General features: G+C 47.4%; 1 protein-coding gene and 1 long non-coding RNA gene across 2 annotated transcripts; one reads left to right on the top strand and one right to left on the bottom strand.

Annotated features, from left to right (window-relative positions):
* Positions 1-1,580: 1,580 nt before the first annotated feature.
* Positions 1,581-20,242, bottom strand: ECSCR (endothelial cell surface expressed chemotaxis and apoptosis regulator). Its single transcript, XM_057413712.1, has 11 exons — positions 20,088-20,242; positions 11,126-11,167; positions 10,642-10,692; positions 9,328-9,441; positions 8,781-8,828; positions 6,835-6,909; positions 6,135-6,233; positions 4,820-4,918; positions 4,165-4,201; positions 2,762-2,861; positions 1,581-2,220 (listed from the first exon to the last, which is right to left on the bottom strand). Exons 1-11 carry the CDS (start codon positions 20,143-20,145, stop codon positions 2,212-2,214), a joined length of 732 nt encoding a protein of 243 aa, XP_057269695.1. The 5' UTR covers positions 20,146-20,242; the 3' UTR covers positions 1,581-2,211.
* On the top strand, positions 10,159-19,624 carry LOC130601555 (uncharacterized). The gene is made up of 3 exons (XR_008972697.1): positions 10,159-10,630; positions 17,811-17,917; positions 19,434-19,624. It is a non-coding gene; the product is annotated as an uncharacterized LOC130601555 (long non-coding RNA).
* Positions 20,243-20,307: the final 65 nt, after the last annotated feature.

Raw genomic sequence — 20,307 nt, 5'->3', positions numbered from 1 at the left:
ACGAGTCTGGTGTTACAAGTACTCACCTGCTGCCTTTGTGGTGTCTTCTTGGACTAAAAACCTACTCTTAATGCTCCATGCACCGTGTCACAGGTCTCTGGTATTTGGAGCTATCTGGATCCACCCGGAATCTCCTGGGATCTTGGGCTTAAACACATTCACCTGCCTGGGGGCGGCTGGGTGAGTGATGCCACCTTACTGGGCAGGGATTTTACCAGAAAAGCCTCATTTATTTCAGAATAGCTCATCAGTTATCTGGTGCATGTGTTAAAGATAGGAAGCGGGGTGGATCTTAGAAGGAGTTGTGTAGATGTGTTGCGTTTATTTTGCTGAACGCTTCATTGCCAGCTGCAAAGCATTGTTACCTCTACCAGTGCACGTTTCAGTGAGCATCCCTTACCCATCCTATAAAATGAAATCAGGCTAAGTTATGATGTGTCATTGAGCTGTGCGGGGGAGTGTGTGCAGTGAGGCCTATTATGAGTGCTTGACTAGGTCTTTTTTTCCTGACTTCACAATTTACCTTCAGGGTTGATGGATGTTGCTGCTCATGCTAGGAGAGGTCTGGAGATTTCAAGAAACCTGGAGAGGGGCTTTGGACAGGGGTGTGTAGGGACAGGCCAAGGGGAATGGCTTTAACCTGCCAGAGGGGAGACTGAGATGAGCTCTTAGGCAGAAGCTCTTCCCTGTGAGGGTGCTGAGGCACTGGCACAGGGTGCCCAGAGAAGCTGTGGCTGCCCCATCCCTGGCAGTGTTCAAGGCCGGGTTGGACACAGGGGCTTGGAGCAAGCTGCTCTAGTGGAAGGTGTCCCTGCCCGTGGCGGGGGTTGGGACTGGATGAGCTTTAAGGTCCCTTCCAACACAAACCAGTCTGGGATTCTATGAGAAGGCAGTATCTTAGCGTGCTGCTGCCAGGTAGATGAAGTACTGTGTAGGTGATGAAGGTGAAGCTTGCAAGCAGGACTCATGGTGAAAATGGGCAGAAGCAAACGTACTTGTAGAATTAGTGCTCTGGTATGTTATGCTGCTCAGTAAGGCAGCTGAGACCTCCAGAAATACCTGACAGCACGTTTCTCTTGCGGCTGTGTGGAGGTTGGGTATTGATGTTTCTATCATCCTCCTCGCTGAGCTTGTAAGTATTTTGCTGTAGGTGGTGAGTAGTTGGCAGCTGGGTCTGAGCCAGCTCAGGTTGTGAACCAGCTGGCTCCAAATACAGGCTCTTGCACTGTGGAGCCTGACAGAGGACTGTTCTTGTGATCATAGTGATTTGGGGGTGCACTAATGGCTCTTGGTGCTGTGGAAGGGGGTGTTGCTTTTCTGCTCTAGCAGGAAGCTCTGGGAGGGCAGTGGTATAGAAGGTGGAAGCTCTCCCAAAAAACATGAGCTACCAAAGTTCAGGGGCTGAGGTAGCTCAGCATTTTGCTTGCAGCCACTCCTTTTTACACTCAGATAAAACCTTGTCTATGCAGAGACTTTGTTCTTCACTGTTAAGTCTTCTTTGAGCATGCTGAACCTGTGGGCAGATAGCAATCTGCCTGCCTGCAGCTCAGTTATTAATAATCAAGTATTTCAGATGGCAATTTGCATTTCAGCAGCACCTTTAATTCGTGGCTCTCCAAATGCTTTACAGACATAGATTAACATAGTCTCACAACAAGCATGTGAGTTAGGTGGATGTGGTCATCCCCACCACTGTGGGGATGATGAGGGTACTGAGGATAAGGGGCTTGGAGCAGTTGTGCTGGAATTTGACACAGCACTTGGTCATTTAAGTCCCATTAGGCGTCCTGCTTCAGATCATGCTATTCTAGTGCAGGGGTTTGACTGAATGTGGGGCTGGACTGATTGAGAAGCTTGTGACTGGCTTGCACAGACTACAGAGGCCATTAATCTAAGGCAGCAGTTTATTGGTGAAGTAGATGGTGCCTTGGTGGTTCTTGCTGCTCGAATAATCTGAGTGTTGAAGGCTTATAAAAAAATAGATATCAACCACTGAGCGTGGCAGGCTGTAGCTGGAGAAAGCCCTTAGACCCCAGGTGGGGAAGCTATGTGGGATGCTACTGTACATGTATTGATCAGAAAGGACATAATAATTTATATATAAGTCCACTCTTGCACTTCCCTAAAGATAAAAAAACCCTAAAAACATAATAAAAAGAACGTGGAAAGTCATCACTGGTTGTGTCAGCTTCAAGCTCTGGGCTCTTGGCTTCATAGCACCTACAAAAAGAGCAAAATACAGTGCATCAGCAGCCTTTTTGGCTGGCAAAAGAAGTTAAGCAGTTTGTTCTCTCAAACTCCATCCCAGCTTTAAAATGACTGAAAATGCTGTGAATGACTTGTGCGGAATGAGTCTGAGGGTACAGGTGGGGCTGTGCTTCAGCATCTCCTGTGGGGAAAGAGTGGGTCAGCTTGGACTAGAGGGTGAGACCTTGATTTCTCAAAGGCTAGCTTAGTTACCTCTTCATTTAATGGCAGATCCCTCTGCCTTTAGTGGCTGGCCCTAGGGGATGGCACCTATATACATGAGATATACTTGATGCCTTGAGTTCAGACAGCTTGAATAGACCTGGAATAGATACCCAGACTTTTCACCACTCACTAGAACCAGTTTGGACCTTCAGGAGTTTGATGGTAGCTGGGTTTTATTATCCTTCTGAAGGAATAAGAGAACAAAGAAATACCTCAAGGGCATGTTCTTATCTAGCAAGAGAAATAATCCCCAGATAACTCTCTAAAAAGCAAGGCTTAGAAGGGAAACCTTTTCTGATGGTGGGTAACTCATGCTGTTGTTCATGTTGATGTTCTTCATGGAGATCAGGGTGATGCTGTTATTCTTCTGGCTTGTGCCTGCTGAGCAGCTGTCAAGAAGAGAAGGCAGCATTAACCACTCTGGAAAATGAGGGGGGAAGCTTCTTTGTGCCCAGCTGGAGGCAAGCAGGCCTAGTGCATGGGGCCAGGGGTGACTTGCCCTTCCTTTTGAGCTGCTGTCCTGATTCAGGCCTGTCCTTAGTGCCAGATTTCCCATCCCCATCTGAACACAGGTTTGGAGATCTCTGGGGTAACAGGCAGTGCATCGAGGCAAATCTGGATGTGGTGCTGGCTTGCCCTACAGGAAGCACCGTTGTCACCTGTGTCACTGCTTGTAAGCAGAATCAGTTCAGCCATTTGGATCTGGTAGTCAGTGACTCAGCTATTACCAGAACTGGAACAAAAGGAAACATCACCGTGTCCTTCTGTCCTACACCCTTGGGTTTATTTGTCATTCAAGGGGAGCCCTGGGTATTTTTATATCTGCTGCTGCTCATGGATTGCAGTGTCTCTCTTTACAAGTCACAAGTGTCAGGAAGGTGAAATTCTCCTTTTTTACCTACCTTGAGGGCTGGAATATGCATTTAGTGCAGTGGAGACTGGATGACTCTGGGGATTAGGGTGCCCTTGGGAGCATAGCTCTCTGACATATGCTGCCTCAGTGGCCTCAGATCACTTAGATTGCAGTCATTAAGGGTATTTGGAAACTGTTGATGCAGATTTGGCACCTAAATACTTCAGGACTTTGCTCCTTGTGTCCCTTGCCTCTTGCCAGAGCAGAATTTATGACTTTGATAGGAAACAGTCAGTTGGAAAAGTAGGAGCAACATGTTTTAATCCCTTCCAGCTCTTGTTTCCTGCTCCTTTCTCACATGTAGCCTCTTCTTTGGTAGCAGGGATGGACCATGGGGTTCAGATGGACTGTCCTCCACTTGATACCTCTCTTTCAAAAGCCTCTGTACTTAGTAGATAACAGTAATAGGTGTCTTGGAAGATATTTTTGGGGACCTGATTTCATCTCACTTTAAGATCCAGAAACCCAACTTTAGACTTTAAGTCTGTATCTAGGTGAAGAAAGACAAGCAAACTGCTTTTGGAAGGTGCCGAGTCTTCACAGGTAACAGTGCAGCTTTGAAATGAGGCCCCTAAATCTTGAACTTCTACCTTGGATTCCATCAGGCATAGGATGAGGTGCTATCAAAGCTGATTTTGGGGTTTTTACCTCTTTCAAAGATGTCTTGAAATGCTTCTTTCCACATGAAATAACCAAAGCGGGCACTTTTCTGTGCTAAAAGTAGGTCTAGAATAAAATTGGCACTTTCAATAGAATATGACTAGTGTGAGCAGCCTTACCTCTCTGATACCATGGAGGTTCCTGGTTTCTGTTTGTCTGGAGGGAGAAAAGCAGTTGGTGATGGACAGGTGAGAAAACATCGCAGCTAAGCAGTAAAGTAAGTCAGTTATACCGAATCACGTTGTACAGGGTTATAAACGAAATCCAAATGAGATTAAAGACACCGTGGGGGGTACTTGAGAGTTGGTTAGAGAGAATTCTTCAACTAATGTGACACATGGGCAGGATTGAAAGCTTTGCTGCCTGTACAGTCAAGTCTCTAGGATCCTTTGGTCTTTGGCAGTTATTATTATCTTTGGCCTTGCTGTGGAGCAGCCTTGCCCTCTAGTGGGCACTGCTTAGTGGGAAATAGAATTCCTAGGGAAAAAGGAGTGTGAAACTCCATGATTTTAGCTGGAAGAGCTGTTCACCTTTGCAAATCTGCACATTTAACTGCAGCAAACTTCAGGCTGTTCACTTGTGCAGATGGGCCTGGGCTGGGACTCTAAAGAGGTGGTCACACCACATTCCTAACTGCTGAATCTGTGTTCCAGTTTGGCTTCAAAACCTCAGCACTGTGTAAGCTTTTTAAAAGCATCTTTTAGGAATTGCCAAATCCACATGAAAACTGATGACTTTTTGATTAGGGAAAGACAGATCAGCCCAGGTAAATACCTTCTGAGTCCTTTGAGCGGTTACACTTGAATCTCAGGCTGACCACGCTGACCAGAATGATCACAACCACTATCAGGATAATGATGAAGCTGATGACACCTGGGGATGCAGAAAGGACTGTTGGTGATTGATATCACAACGTGCCTGTCCTTGGCTTCTGAATAGCAGAGAGACTTTGTCTTCAAAACTTGGGTAGGGAATCAGTGTTGCTATTAAAATGAGCAATGGTAGTTAATAGAGAAGTAAATAGTCACTACAGCAAATGGCTTTATCCTCTTGTGTTATAGCCTCAAAGGGCTTCTGATTACTGAATTGGTAAGGCAGTGCCAGGAGGGCAGAAGTCAGCTGATTACACTGGGGATTGACTGGAGTCAATATATCCCTACTACAGTTGGTAAATCTTATCCTAAAGGTGTATAAAGTCAGATAAATATGTAATGTAATAGCGAGAGACAAGCTAAAGATGTGAGTGATGTTATTTGTCTAATAAACCAGTGTTTAAGTCCAGATCTGATTCTGATGTCGGGCCTCAATAAATCAAACTCATCTTTGCACGTGTATCTTGCACTGTTAAGATTGCTTTAGGACTTCCCGTGGCTTCCCTTAGAAGATACAAGCAAATGATACTTCTGAAGTCAACACTTGACTATTAAAATGCTTCTGAATTAACAATTTTTTTCCTTTAGTATGATATAAATGAGTAAATTGGCTTTTTTTGCTCATCTTCATGGAGAAGGGGGACAGTATAGGCCAAGACAGAATGGGTCTCTTAAATCTACTCTGTGCCTATCTTCAAATGTAGTGCCAGGTTAAGGTATGGCATCTCTTGTTCCATCCTTCAATAATCTGAAGCGTGTGGAAGATTTGACTGCTTCCTGCCAAGCAGGGTGCAGATACACAAGGGAAAGCAGGAAGGCGGGATGGGAATGAAGGGTAAAAATAATATGGCTAAGCTTCCAGGCAGGTACTGTATTTATTCTAGACCCTACCAGGGGAACCAAGGCATATAGGATGATTTGTGCCCAGGTCTTGCCCTAACAGGGAGCTGGGGCAAACGCTGGTGCTGAGAGCAAGATCTCAAACTCGGGTGTAGCTGTGATGGACTTCCAAGTTGTCTGTCCCTTGTATACTGGACATGACTGTTATTTATTAGGTGCTTTATTGCCTGCTGGTGACAAGTGTTTCTTGATGGTTGTACCCTGAAAACTCCAGGATCAGGCATAACTGTGGAGTTATCTTGAGGGAAGCATCTTTGAAGATGGGTGTCCAAGTGAAAGAGACCCCTCTCCTCTCCTCAGGTTGCACAAGACCTTACCGAAAGCTGCCACTGTCAGTGGGGATTTATCATCTGTTGGAGTGGGCACAGGCAGGTAGCCAGAGGACATTGGTGTTGGGGTGACTGGATTTGAGGTGCCTGCAAGAGAGGGAAAAAGGAAGCTTTATGTAAAAGGCTTTCTTCATGGTTAGGAAGAGGATTCCTAGCAGTGCTAGAGGACCTAACTCACGCTTGAAGAGAATAATGATGGATCCTGACCAGCCGCATCCATGTTAACAGCAAAGTGACCAAGACCTGGGTAGGAGTCAGGCTGCCTTTTGTGAACAAACTGAGAACCTCCACAGGGTTTTCTGCAGGGTCCCCAGTGAGGAATCATGAAGTACCACTGGTTGGAAGAGATCTTCAAAGGTCAGCTAGTTCCAGCCCCCTTCAGGAACCTGAGCATGAAACCATTCTATGATTCTATGTGTTTGTGTGGAGAGTTTATCCCATCTCCCTCCTGTTACAACCTTTTGCCATAGGGCACCTTTCCTGATGTAAATCACAACCACTGCTCCCAGGCTCAACAGGTTGCCCTGAAGTGCTGCTTCTGTGGAGCTTTGCAGGTTTTTCAAGGGCTAAATGGGATGGAGAGCATCCCTCGGGTACTTGCTGGCTGTTCAACATGCTGCCCTGAAGATAGTATGATGGGCTTGCTGTTGGCTATGTAAAGGGCTATAAAATATCTAGTGGTAATTACCTCCCTGTGAGAGAGTGGAGGAAGCACCTGGAGTTACTGATGCTGTGGTACTCTTGCTTCTCGTGGGCTCTTGACCTGCATAGAGAAACACGGAATGTGAGTCTTGTCCTTGAGCATCATCTCGTAACCAAAAGAATTAATGGGCATGCTGGAGAGGAGAATGGATTCATGGTAATGCTGGCAATATCTGAGAATATGTGGAGTTTATAATCAGGCTACAACCTTCCCACCAAAAATACTTTGTACTATTTTCCATGTCCAAATAGAAACTCAGGGAACCAAAATTCAAATACCCTTGTATTAACTCATCAGGTTCTGTGGCCCCTGATGCAGTTTTGGGGCAGAGAGAGCAACTGAACACTGAGAGAGTGAATTGGGAAGGTTATAGATCTGCTATTGCTCATGAACACTGAGATTTTGGGGAAGAAATTCTGCAGAATATGGGCGTGAATTGACTGTTCAGCTTGCCCTTTCACTTGGAATTAGTGGATATGCTGTCCTGTGTGACCTAGAAGTAATGAAGCTAGTTTGAGTTACACCATCTGTGACAGTGTAGAGGTCGGTTTGAGCAAGGACTCCAGTTCTCAGTGGGATAAACTGGCTAATATGAGGCTGTTTGGGTTGTGCCAGCTGCTTCCAGTGCCTCTGCAAGCAAATGTAAAGCTAGCCTGTGTGTCTCACTTCTACAGAGAGAAAAGAAAGTCCTTGTTGCCTTCTGGATGTGTGTGGAACTGCCAGATTGTCTGCATGGACCTTATTCAACAGCTACAGGCCCTGTCAGGAGACTAAAAATGATACTTGAATGTTTCAGAAGATCATCTGTAGGTCAGATAGGATCTTTCCTCCTTTTCTGTCCCCATTTCTCAACAGCAGCATTGGCCAAAAGTATGCGATGCCTGGAGAAGCGTGAAGCAGCTCCTGGCGCTGCACCAGGCACGGTGTGCAGCTGAACTGGGGTTCCTGGCTTGCACAAAACCTCACTGTTTTGGAATGCAGCTTTGCCAAAAGTCAGAAGGAAAAGGGGAAGTGCTGTGTAAAGGGGAAAGGGTATGCAGTGACACATCTAACTGGCTCAGAAACCACGTGGAGCAGAACAGCTCTGAGAAGCAGGGGCTGCTGCTGTATGGTTTTTTCACCACTCATCAAACTCTGTGTTTCATTCTGGAATTGTTCTTCTCGCCACAGGTGATGGGCAGAAGCTGTGGTTTGCTGAGTCTGACGTGGATACCCCATCCCTGGGAAATGGTGGGTCTCACACAACAGGAGATCTCACTTTTGGAAGCATCTGTATAGTCAAAGATGTATGGAGCTTCTCAGGTGTAAAGCAGGGTTATAATTAATAGCAATCTGCTCTGCTGCAAGGGGCTCTTGGCTTGGCTGGGCACAGGCATGCTGGTTGGACATCTGTGCAGGCAGAGCTGACCACAGGTTTTTAACCTTGCTTGCGCCGGAGAAGATCTGAGAGGGGCTTGGAGGGGCAGAACACTTTGTCTTGACCACTGCAGGGTTTTTTTTAGGCTGAATCTTTAATGGGGAATCAGCTCAGTTGGCAGATTCCAGTCTTCCCCTCCCTTGGGTTCTGCTCTTATTCTGAGAAAGCTCTCACTGAATGCTCAAGTTGTTGGTCTTTTTTTGCTTACAGGTTGGGTTAAGCAAAATGTCAAAAGCAGAACTATTCTTTTTAGAAGGATGTTAAAGGGGCTCCCTTTTCTAAGCATAGATCAGTCTTTCAACTGTTCAAGTTCATCCCAGGTGAAAGATGTTAAGTGCACTTGGTCCTCTGTTTGATCACTGCTTGTAGGGATACCAGACATGATTTTGGGTGTTACTGATTGCTCAACCCCAAGCTAGACTAGTGCTGAGGTAACCTGCACCACGTGAACCAGGTAAGTTACTTGCCATGAAATGATCTAAACTTATTGTTACTCTATAAAAGGACAAAGTACCTTGAGATGGTGAAGTTGCTGTGCTTGTGCTTCCAGTAGGCTTTTCATCTGGGTGAAGAAAACATGGGAAAAGGAGAATTAACTCTTGAAGCTGCTACTGATCGTGCTGTGGAAAGCTGTTTGGTTTCTATAGAGTGAAAAAAGCTTTGTCTGCATGAGGTTTCCCCTCCAAACTAGTGTCAAGATGTCCAGCTAGCAAGCTGTGCAGTTACTTTGGAGAGTGTATGTGGGAGGTGAGCTTGGGAGAGGTCTGCTGGGGAGCCTGTAGCTCCTCCACAAACTATTACCTGGTAAAGCATGATCTGGCTCTTCTGATATGAGCTTGCTGAGTAGCTGCCACGTCTAGGTAACACTTCTGTCCAGCCCCGTGGTTCTAGGGAGCTGGAGTGAGCTCTTTTAGCAAAGACTCAGATTCAAAATTGCTGCTACTGAATAAGTAGCGTATCATGGAGTAGCCCAGTCTTTCTGATGCCTCCAGTTTTGCTTGGATAAAGAGGGTACACAAACAGGTTCTACCTGAGCAAAATTTAGAGCTTTCCATGCTTACCTTGCACAGTCAATGTTAGCAGTGTTGTTGTGAAGGAAGAGGACTTGGCTGTAGTAGTTGGACCCACAGAGGTGAGATTCAAGTCAGTTGGTGGTGTTGATTTTACTGAAGGCTCTGTAGAGGAAGTGTAGTGTTACTTCAAAGGGTTCTGCTCACCTCAAGTTCTTTTCAGAAACAGCTTGGAGTGGGGCATGGCTATTGCAAAGAGTCCTCAAGCTCCTTGGGAGCTATGGGTAATTGCTAGGAAAGCATGGGCAGATTTCCTTGCGTAGAGAAGGAAATAGCCTTTGTCCTGCTCAGAGTCAGGGAGCTCTTGTGCTTTGGCATTAGCTTTTGCTTTTTTAGTATATGGAGATGTTGAGCTCACAGAGCTCAGGAGGCATGTGGAGAAAGTCTCTATTTTGCCACTGGTTTTTTCCTGCTTAGAAGATGCAGGTGTTTTTATCACTGGACACTTTATCTGGCTGCGGGGTCCTGATGTATTTGCTTGCTTGTTATCTGAAGTACTAACTCCTGTGTTTTGTTTCATGGCGAGTTTCTTAAGCACAGATAATTCAGCTCTGGAAGCTCTGCCATCTTCCTCAACCTGCTACTTGAAGCTCCATAGCATGAACATGATCCAGAGCAAGATGCGGGGTGGGGGGAGGCTTTCAGTAAGCCCTTTGCAAGGAAGAGTGGATCACCAGCTTGGAATTTACAGGGAAATCCCATCTAGACTTTTCTTGGCTTTCTGATAAAAATGTGAAAAGAGTAAAAATGGTTTTAAGGGGTTTTTTTTTGGGGGGTGGGGTGTGCATGTTTGTTTTTGTTCTGTTTTCCCTGTGAGGGTGCTGAGGTGCTGGCACAGGGTGCCCAGAGAAGCTGTGGCTGCCCCATCCCTGGCAGTGTTCAAGGCCAGGTTGGACACAGGGGCTTGGAGCAAGCTGCTCTGGTGGAAGGTGTCCCCGCCTGTGGCAGGGGTTGGAACTGGGTGAGCTTTAAGGTCCCTTCCAATCCAAACCAGTCTGGGATTCTATGATGATTCTGCAAGTTAGAGCTAAGGCAGTGTTAACCTAATGACTCTGCTTCTCCCTGTTCAATTTAGGGATTTTTTTCCCCTGTTCTTACACCTGTACCTTGGTCCCTCTAGGGTGAGCTGGCTGGGTCAGAAGCCCTTATATCACTAAATTTCCTTCTTCCCCACCACTGTCCTCATGTAACCTGCTGCTGCACAGCCCCATCTATTGCTGGATGGCCCAGCTAGGCTGAAGGTCAGAACAGTTGCAAGCCAGGATGCCCCTGAGCCACATTCTGAGGTCTCCAGGTGAGTATTACCTGAGGTATGGTTCTTTACTTCAGGACTGTCAGTTGTTGATTGGGATTGACCTGTAACACAAGCAGAGAGACATGGAGGTGACTTCTCCTATGCATGCTCCTTGTTAGTGGGTTCCCCATGGGGAGAGCTGAAGGATGGGCCGGAAAGGGGCTGTTGTAGACAGTGACAGCTGAAAAGGTGAAGGAAACAGATGGGAAGGAGAGGGTTTGTCACTGGTGTGGCTATAGAGACATGTGGATAAAGGGACCTTGGCTCTGGGGATCCATGGAGGAGAGTGTGTTAACTGCTAAGAAATGGACGTGGTGGCTTCCATGGCCCCTGGAGACCTGGGGGTGGTGAATGGTTAAGTGGGGCAGGCAGAGGTGGGCAATGCAGGGTCCTTGGAGAATGTCCTTCAGTGGGTGGGAGTTCCTATGTAAGGGTGCTCTATTTGCATCCCCACATCCAAATAGACATATAAGCAGATCACAACCCAGGAGGTACCTGTAACAGCTTGGACAGAGGACTCTGTGGAGGCTGTAGTACCTGCAATGAAAGAATAAGAGTTTTAGCAGAGCTAATCTGTGACTGTCACTAATGCACTGGTGTTCTTTCTGGTTGTATGGTTTGGGCTTTCCTCACCTTCTGTAGTATTGACTTTAAAATACGTGATTTCCCCAAAAGCATTAGCAAAGAAGCAGCAGCGAATACTGAGTGCAAAATTGCAAGGTTCTGAATAAGTTAGGAGTGGAGTTTATTCAGCCAGGATAAATGCCCTCCTCCCCAGATAGAGCAGGACCCTTCAAGGAGATGTCATCTTCTGCTACAGGGGAAATGCAAGGCCATATTAAATCAGTGGGGTCATTTGCCCCCCATGAGCCAGGGATGGGGCATCCACAACCTCTCTGGGCAGCCTGTGCCAGTGCCTCACCACCTGCAACATCCCATTTCTTACCAGGAGCCAGTGTGGGTGAGGAACTTTGTGGTAGGTCACTGTGCTGTAGGTGTCTGAAAGAGGTCATTTGACTGCCCTGGCAGTGGTGTGTATCTGGGATGAGATCTTCAGCATCCAGCATATGTTTGGTTATCAGGGCTTGGCTCAGAGCTCACCCCTTGGGACTGTCTGGGTGTAGTGAGCTCCAGATTGATCTCATTCTTCTCATCTAAGTGCATTGGAGCTGTAATTGTTTTTTTGTCTGAGGCTTTATGACAATGATCCCAGCCAAACAGGAACCAAAACAGTGTGTAAACACCAGTGAATACATTATAAAACATGGTCTCTTTCCAGATAGGATTTGGCTGTGAAAACCAGACCTGACTTTTCAGATCGTTCCCATACTTTTCTTTTCTGGCTTACTAGCCAGGCAGAACTGTCTAGTTTAGTTGATGAGAGACAAGGCGTGATCAAATCTTTAATTACAGAGAAAGGAAGGGACTGATTTGTTTTCTAAATCCATTTGGAACAGGCCCAGAAAACAAGGACTTCTAACTGCATCAAGGAAAAGGGAGGCTGGGCAATAGGAAACTGCCTTAATGTAAAGATAGTGAATTGCTGGGAGTGATTGTGTAGGAGAATTGTAGGATATCCTTCTCCACAGGGTTTGAAGAACGCGTTAATGAGCATCACTTCAGTAACATAGACAGGTTTATGGGTAGATGTAACCTCACTTACTAAATCAACTAATATAATGGAGAAAAAGATCTTTCAGGGCACACAGTTGCCCTTCTTAAAGAGGTAGAGAAGCTCTTTTTGAGGGAGGGGGATGCATCCCTGTTGCCTGGGAGGCTGTTGGGCACTGCTGCCTCCCCAGTGCCCAGCATGTGATGACTTGGGGTGTTTCCATTGATGCTGAGAGTTTGCCAAGTTTTCTCTTTGTCACTGGGCTTCCTCTTCTTAACTAGCATTAAAACTCAATTTCTGGATGTTGGTTTCCAAATGCCATAGGATACTCTATACATTCAGCACAAAACATAACATGCTGAGATCATCATGGGAGCCAATATCCTCTAGCAGCTGCCAAACTCCAACAGCTCCTCTTTCTTCTAAATTCTCTTGCAGAAGCCATTGTCTTGTTTTCCCATGAGAAGTAGCTGCTTGTAACACATTTTCTTCTTGAAATGATCACAGGTGATTTTTTTTAGTGTACATGGCACATAAAAGCATCCAGAATTGCTCAAGAAAGGGCTATTGTCTACACTTAGGCTTTGTCAAAGGAAAAGACGAATAAAGATGCTGGGCTGCCTGCTTATTCCCCTATTTTTGGTGCAGTTGAGGAGATATCTGGGAGCTTGAACAGAGCCTCTAGGGATGGGAAGAAGGTGAGGGCAAGGAACATGACATTGTCCTGTATGGCCATCCCTGGTGGGGCTATCCCATGGGCTAGCTCCAGTATTCCTGGTGCTAGGGCTAAAGGAAGAGGCTCATGCTCAACACTTTCTTCCTCCGCAGCTCAGCCCTTCACTGCAGCTCACACCAGAGTACTGGCTCATGGGAGTTCTCCCTTTGCAAAACTAAACCTGGGGGTTATTGTGAATAAGATGTAAAAGCAGGATTTCTGAACTAGCTGATCTTAAGATCCTTTTCAACTCTAACTATTCTATGATTCTGTGATCAGTTCTTGAGGTTCACCTGGCCAAGTATGTACTCACCATTGTTTGCCACATTTGAACTTTGCTGTGAAGAGGCCAAGGGATAGAATCCTAGAGATGGATCATAGAGATCCCCCTTTTGACACTTTACTTGGGAATAAATGGCCCTGGCTTCTCTAATCACAACCACTGTTATTTCAAAGTGGAGCAGGTCTGGCTCTGACTTCTGGCCACTGCTGCTTGTTATGCCTGCCTTGCCAACTCAAATAATCAAAAGCTCTATTCTATTAGGTGTTTTCTTTTGGTGAGGGTGCTTAGCATCCTGGTGGAATAACATGGGAGGGCGGTATACATGTGCAAAGCAGGAAGAGACACAAGCCGTGTCGTGGGGCTGGGCAGCAGGATGGGTACCAACAATGCCACGCGTCACGGCTCCCTGCAGGCATCCCTGGGGACTCTCGTGCAAACGGGGCTGGAAACCATTTCCTCCCAGTGCTGCTGCCAGCACAGCCCCTGCTCCCGTCCACGGCGGGCCCTGGCTGTATAAACAGCTAACAATAATAACCGGGATGCAGCCAGCGCAGCTGGAATTGCAATAAACATCAAAGCCATTCAAAGGATTTGCCATTGAGCATAAGCATGGCCAAGATATTTGTTGCTTGTTTGGGTGCAAGTGATTTATAGCTGGGTCGTGCAGTTCTAGGTGGAGACGGGGAGTTTGCAGAGGGACTTATGATGGGAAGCACAGCTTTCTGCTCTTGCTGGAATGGGAAGCTCCTGATTATTGGGACTGGTCTTGTTCAACGTCTTTGTTGGTGACATGGGCAGTGGGATTGAGTGAGCCCTCAGCAAGTTTGCCGATGACACCAAGCTGTGTGGTTCAGTTGATACCCTGGAGGGAAGGAATGCCATCCAGAGGGACCTTGACACGCTTGTGAGCTGGGCTGATGCCAACCTCATGAGGTTTAACCATGCCAAGTGCAAGGTCCGACACCTGGGTCGGAGCAATCCCAGGCACAGCTACAGGTTGGGCAGAGAAGAGATTCAGAGCAGCCCTGAGGAGAAGGACTTGGGGGTGTTGGTTGATGATAAACTGAACATGAGCCGGCTTCAGTGTGCGCTTGCAGCCCAGAAAGCCAAACATATCCTGGGCTGCATCAAAAGGAGCGTGACCAGCAGGTCGAAGGAGGTGATCCTGCCCCTCTATTCTGCTCTTGTGAGACCTCACCTGGAGCATTGTGTGCAGTTCTGGTGTCCTCAACATAAAAAGGACATGGAACTGTTGGAACAAGTCCAGAGGAGGCCACGAGGATGATCAGGGGACTGGAGCACCTCTTGTATGGAGACAGGCTGAGAAAGTTGGGGCTGTTCAGCCTGGAGAAGAGAAGGCTGCGTGGAGACCTCATAGCAGCCTTCCAGTATCTGAAGGGGGCCTATAGGGATGCTGGGGAGGGACTGTTCATTAGGGACTGTAGTGACAGGACAAGGGGTAACAGGTTATAACTTAAACAGGGGCGGTTTAGATTGGATATAAGGAAGAAGTTCTTTACTGTGAGGGTGGTGAGGCACTGGAATGGGTTGCCCAGGCAAGCTGTGAATGCTCCATCCCTGGCAGTGTTCAAGGCCAGGTTGGACAGAGCCTGGTTTAGTGTGAGGTGTCCCTACCCATGGCAGGAGGGTTGGAACTGGATGATCTTAAGGTCCTTTCCAACCCTAACTATTCCATGATTCTGTTATTCTATGATTATCCACAGGGCTACACAGGAATGCATCAGAGCTGCAGGTGCATTTCAGCTCCCACTTGGTGCTAGCTGCTTTTGGGTTATTTTTTCCATAGGATGAGCAGGGGAATGTTGGATTTCTGTTACTTGTAGTAGTTCCACGAGATCAGATGTGAGTGTTAGCGCAGAGAGGCCTTTCCATGAGGCCTTCTCTCACAGTGATGTTCCCAGAGCTCACCCCGCTTGCTCCTCAGCACAAAAAGAGAATGATGTAAACCAATAGAAAGGTGAATTTTACACATTTCTGCTATAGTATTATTCTTGGCAATCATAGACGTTTCTCCAGCTGCAGGCCAAAGAGAGGAACTGACATTTAAACCCCAAACATTGTCAGAGCCTCTGTAGCAGCACTGCTGTAGCAGAGACCTGGGCCAGCTCTTGGGAATGCTTCAGCAAGGTTTGGGTCCAGCTTTGGGAGGCTTGTGCTGTCCATTCTGTGCTCATAGAGGGATGGAGCTGCAGGGGGCATCTCTGGCATGAGCATGAAGGTGCAGGGCCTGGGACTGGTCCTGTCCTCTCAGAGCTGGTGATGGATAGGAACTATCTGCCTCAATGATGTGTAATCCTGGACTTGCATTGCTCTTGTGCTCCCTGGCAGGGCTGGGAGGAGCTGTGGAGATGTTCTACATGGCATGGGCGGGAGCTGTACAACCTCTGCTTGCAGGTTGTGTGGACATATGCTTTCAGAAAAGAGACCCAGCAGCCTAAAATCAGACTTTTCAACTCACTTCTGTCAAATGACCCATGACAGAAACGCACCAACTGCTTAAAGCAGGGGCAGCTGTTTCCTGGGTGAAACACAGCAGCTGTGGAAGCAGCAGAGAAGAGCAACACCCAATTCTTAGGGCTTTCACGGGGAAAAAAGAACCCTGTATTAGGAAACCTGGAAAGCAGAGAGCTCTGTAGAAGCCTAGGTCCCATTTTATGAAGTGCCTAAAAAAGCTGCCTCTGCCTCAAGGGTTGTGCAGCAGATAAGGTGGGAACTGTGAGGGAGAGAGGAGAAGTGTTGTAATGCCGCAGGATAACTGACAGCTGCAATCAGGTCCCAGATCCACAGAGGTATTTAAGAGTCTAATTCCCAAGTAACACAGGGGGGTTGGGAGCTTGCTGCCAAGTGGTTCTGAATTGTAATGACTTGGCCAAGGTGTTATGGAAAGTTTAAAGAGCCAGGAATGAAACCCGGATCTCATCAGCAATTAAAATCAATCTCAGCTTTCCTGTGTTCCTCCTCAAGGGCAGTGCCCAGGCCTGAGCATCCTCTGGGAGCATCATGCTCTGTGCTCCTCTCTGGTGAGCTCTGCTGGAAGCAGGTCTTAGAGGAAGTCAATTAAAAACCACTTGAATGTAGAAAACAAGCCAGGATACAAACAGTGTGAGGAACTGTGTGTATGGAGTGGGTTCTGCCACCATACCATGTGTGGTGAGGTCTGGTTTCTCCATTAAAAGTGGTTGCTTATGGAAGAGCAAGGCAGCGTGGCTTTTCTCCTGGCTGCACCATCACTGCTCTGTGGTGTTTGGAGAGGAAACACTGGTTCTACCAAGCTGCTTCACCCTCCCAGCTACTTCATGGTTCCAGTTTCCTCTATAACCTGCTTGGTTTAGAGTTCTGGGTTTGCTGCTGCTCTTTCTAGTGCTCGTGATGTGGGTCCTGCCCTTCTGCCTATGCTGCTCCTTGGGTTTGACACTGAGTCTGGAGTTTCAGAGGAGGAAATCACTCCATAGAATCCCAGACTGGTTTGGATTGGAAGGGACCTCAAAGCTCACCCAGTTCCAAGCCCTGCCACAGGCAGGGACACCTTCCACTAGAGCAGCTTGCTCCAAGCCCCTGTGTCCAACCTGGCCTTGAACACTGCCAGGGATGGGGCAGCCACAGCTTCTCTGGGCACCCTGTGCCAGCGCCTCAGCACCCTCACAGGGAAGAGCTTCTGCCTAAGAGCTCATCTCAGTCTCCCCTCAGGCAGGTTAAAGCCATTCCCCTTGGTCCAAAGCCCCTCTCCAGGTTTCCTGTGCCTTGGGCACTGGAGCTGCTCTAAGGTCTCCCGTTATGGTGCCTTCTCCAGGCTGAACCGGCCCAGCTTTCTCAGCCTGGCTCCAGTGCCCACAGCATCTCTGTGCCTGAGACCAGCAAACCCTGAATCTCAGGTACTGGGTTCCAAGGCACTGGTTTCTTACCAGCAATGGGTAAGAAGTTTCTCCCTAAGCTGTGAAATCCACCTGCTAGTAATGCAGAGCCATTGAACCACATCCCTGGTGTTTTCAGGTTTGAAGCATTTTCATGCGCTACCGGCATTAGGGGCAAAGTCTCCTGGAGCCTTTCATATCTCCAATAGCACCTCAGCCAAGAGGGGATTTTGATCTTTTCTGCTCTGCTAGGATGATGCAGCTGAAAGGCAGAACCAGCACCCCAAAACCCAGAAATATGAGAAAGCCTGAAAGAGGGGTTCCTTCTTGTTGTGGTGATTTGGTTGTGCAGAGTGGGCTCCTCTCCTAAGTGGAGTAATGAGGTTACCTAGCTGAGGTACTACACAGGGTAAAGATCTCCCTTTTCCAGCCTTGGGCTTAAGCCCACACCTTGGTTTTGCCAGCAGTTCCTGGCATTCCTGATATTGGGTTACCAGCACCATCCCCTCCAAGGACAGCTGGTGTTGACTCATGTATTGTAAATGGGACATAATTCCTGGAAACCATCCCCGGCTGCTTCAGTCAGGTTTGCAGCGTCATCTGTGGCGTTTTGTGTTACTAGAAGGGCGCAGTTTGTTTTGTGAACAAACATTTTGCCTAACCACCTCCTGCTTTCCCTTCCTTGTTCACCACGTCAGGGTTGCGTTGGCCTCTCCTTTGGCCAAGGAATCGGCTTCAGGATGCACTGGATGCCCTGGTTGAAGGATGGGAGTACTCTATCTGGAAGCTCTTCTGATAGCTGAAGGTCTGTCCTCTAGCTGCACCCCATTTTGATTAGATCAAATATATATATTGGAATGCATACATGGTTTTGATACGCTGTGCTTCTCGTGGCATTATCCATTCACTGGCTATAGCACAGCCAGTAAGGAGAGCAGTGGGAAAATCCTGCTGGGTTCTCATCAGCTTGGAGAAGGAATTTTTCAGTGGAATTCTTTTGTCTGGAAAACGCCTGTCCATTGTAATGGAAACGATTCATAGGAAGAGGTTTGTTTGGACAAAATTACTGTTGAGTGTTTGTGGGGGAGGGAAACCAGGTTAGGAATGTTGCAAACCTTCCCACTTGGGCCATTTCACAGGAGCAGTGTTTGAACCTTCCTTTGGAAATAACTGTGAGCTTAGAAGTTGAAATGAAGTGCTAATAAATTCATTAATAAATTAATGAACAAAATTAAGACAAGAAACCCCTAACAACAACAACAGCAACAAGGTCTGTGTGGGAACAGGCAGGTATTATTTTCCAGCCAAAGCAAATTCTGTCTCTCCCTGCACTCTGCTTGGGTGCAGGGCAACCACTGAGCTCTCCTGAGGTCCTTCATTCCCTTCTCCAGCTGCTTATGTGTCAGGGAACCAGTGGTATCCCTGACCCTGCCTCTGCCCCCTTTGCTAATCCTTGCCTTGCATAGAAGCTTTCCCCCCAAGTACTACACCCCCTTAGTGCCTTTGATATAAAATTACACATACAATTAAAAAAGCCATTTCAGAACTGTTGGATCAATGCAAAAAACCAAGTGAGACAGCATACATGATGGGGAGGGGGGAAGGATGGTGGTTGTGATTGAAGCCAGAGAGGTGCAACCACAGCATCAATGGATGCACAGCGAGCACCAGCACTGTGTTATCATCTGTAGGACCCTGTTGGGGTCCAGCACTGGCTGCCAGGCACACACTTGGTGAGAACAGCCTCTGCCCCAGGGGTTCAAGCAGAGTGCAGAGGACAAAGTGATGCCCTCAGGACTGAGGATGGAGGATGGCATCCCTTCCACCTGATGCTGCAGCAGCCAGGGTCCTGCACTGGCAGGGCGCTGGATCTCAGCCTGATGCAGAGAAGGTGCCTGACCACCCCTGGGCATTCCTGCCCCAGACCAACCATCCCAATTAGCTTCAAGAGGAAAAATAGCATTTAAGGCAGGCATTAAGGAGTGTCACAGTACGGCCAAGGGGCCTTGAAGCCCTTTGTCTCATACCAGGCACAGTTCACCCCTCTGCTGAAGCCAGCAGTATTGCTCTCTAATGAAGGGAGGAATTTTCCAATCCATGTGCTGTTACTGCTCAGTATTACACAGCTACTGACTGAATTGGTTTCTACATTCTCTGCCTTTTAAAGCTGCCATTATTACCAGCACAGCAGCTGTAATCCATAGGCAACTTGTATGGTTTAATGATAAAAACTTTGGATTGGAGACACGTTATTTGTTAAGTGCTTGTCTATTAGAATCAGTGATGCTGTTTCAGCCTCTATGCCTTTGAATGTGTTTCAGCTCCCAGCTACTACAGCTGTCAGCAAAGCAAGAGGTGCCTGATGATGCAGGAAAAAACAACCTGTCACCCTTCAGAGCAGGAAACCCATTCCGTCATCCCAAACCACGACTCACGTGGGAAAGAGAACTTAAAGCACAGTTATCACAAAGGAGCAGGTTATTACAGTAAGGACGAGGTGTGGTCTGTGTGAGTCCTGCAAAGGAGCAGGTTATTACAGTAAGGACGAGGTATGGTCTGTGTGAGTCCTGCAGGTGGTTTTTGTATTCATATTGATGAGAGGAAAAATTAAAATGGGTCAAGGATAAAAGATTATTGGAGAAAACAACATCCTCTATGTTTAAATGTTGTAACTTTTGTCAAATAAGAGTAAAGTCACGTATAACAAAATGCCTCAGCATCACAAAACACAGCAGAAACACTCCTTTTGTTAACCAGGGTACAAGTTATTTCATTCCAGTGCTTCCAAATAAACCCTGTACCCCTGCTACAGCCACACTTTTCCCATCAACCTGACCCCTGCCACCCCTGAATCTAAAGGCTGAGCTTTCCCATGGCAGCTACTACATGTTCAAACCTCTGGCAGTTCCCTTTGATGCCCCCCATGAAGCCGGGCACCCCAAATCCACCCATCCAGCCCCTGAGGAGCACCTCACCTCGGAAGAGCATGCAGCCAAACAGCCAGAGGAGCGGATGGACGGATGGAGCCAGCATCTTCTCTGTGGCTTGTGGCTGTGCAGCCCTGCTGAGGCTCTGTCCATCCCGGGAGGAACAAGAGGGTGAGGAGCGATTTGCCTGCCTGGGCTGACTCTCACAGAGCTTCCTGTTAAAGAATAGAAGGAAACGGGCTGAATCCACAGGGGAACTGTGTTTTCT

This window comes from Pezoporus wallicus, unplaced genomic scaffold (assembly GCF_028554395.1).
Source record: "Pezoporus wallicus isolate ANWC-B61680 ecotype Strahan unplaced genomic scaffold, APGP_CSIRO_Pwel_v1 contig_11153, whole genome shotgun sequence".
Taxonomy (NCBI): domain Eukaryota; kingdom Metazoa; phylum Chordata; class Aves; order Psittaciformes; family Psittacidae; genus Pezoporus; species Pezoporus wallicus.
Note: the sequence above shows the minus strand (reverse complement) of the source record. Positions and strands in the feature narration are given on the sequence as shown.

Bases quoted from the DNA above. Each gene is read 5' to 3' on its own strand.
- ECSCR (XM_057413712.1), bottom strand. From the start codon at position 20,145: ATGCTGGCTCCATCCGTCCATCCGCTCCTCTGGCTGTTTGGCTGCATG. The intron at 9,442-10,641 runs GTAATACTCACC...CTTCCTCTACAG, and splicing joins AGTAAAGAACCATACCTCAG to AGCCTTCAGTAAAATCAACA. The intron at 4,202-4,819 runs GTATTTACCTGG...TTCTCCCTCCAG, and splicing joins CCGCTCAAAGGACTCAGAAG to ACAAACAGAAACCAGGAACC.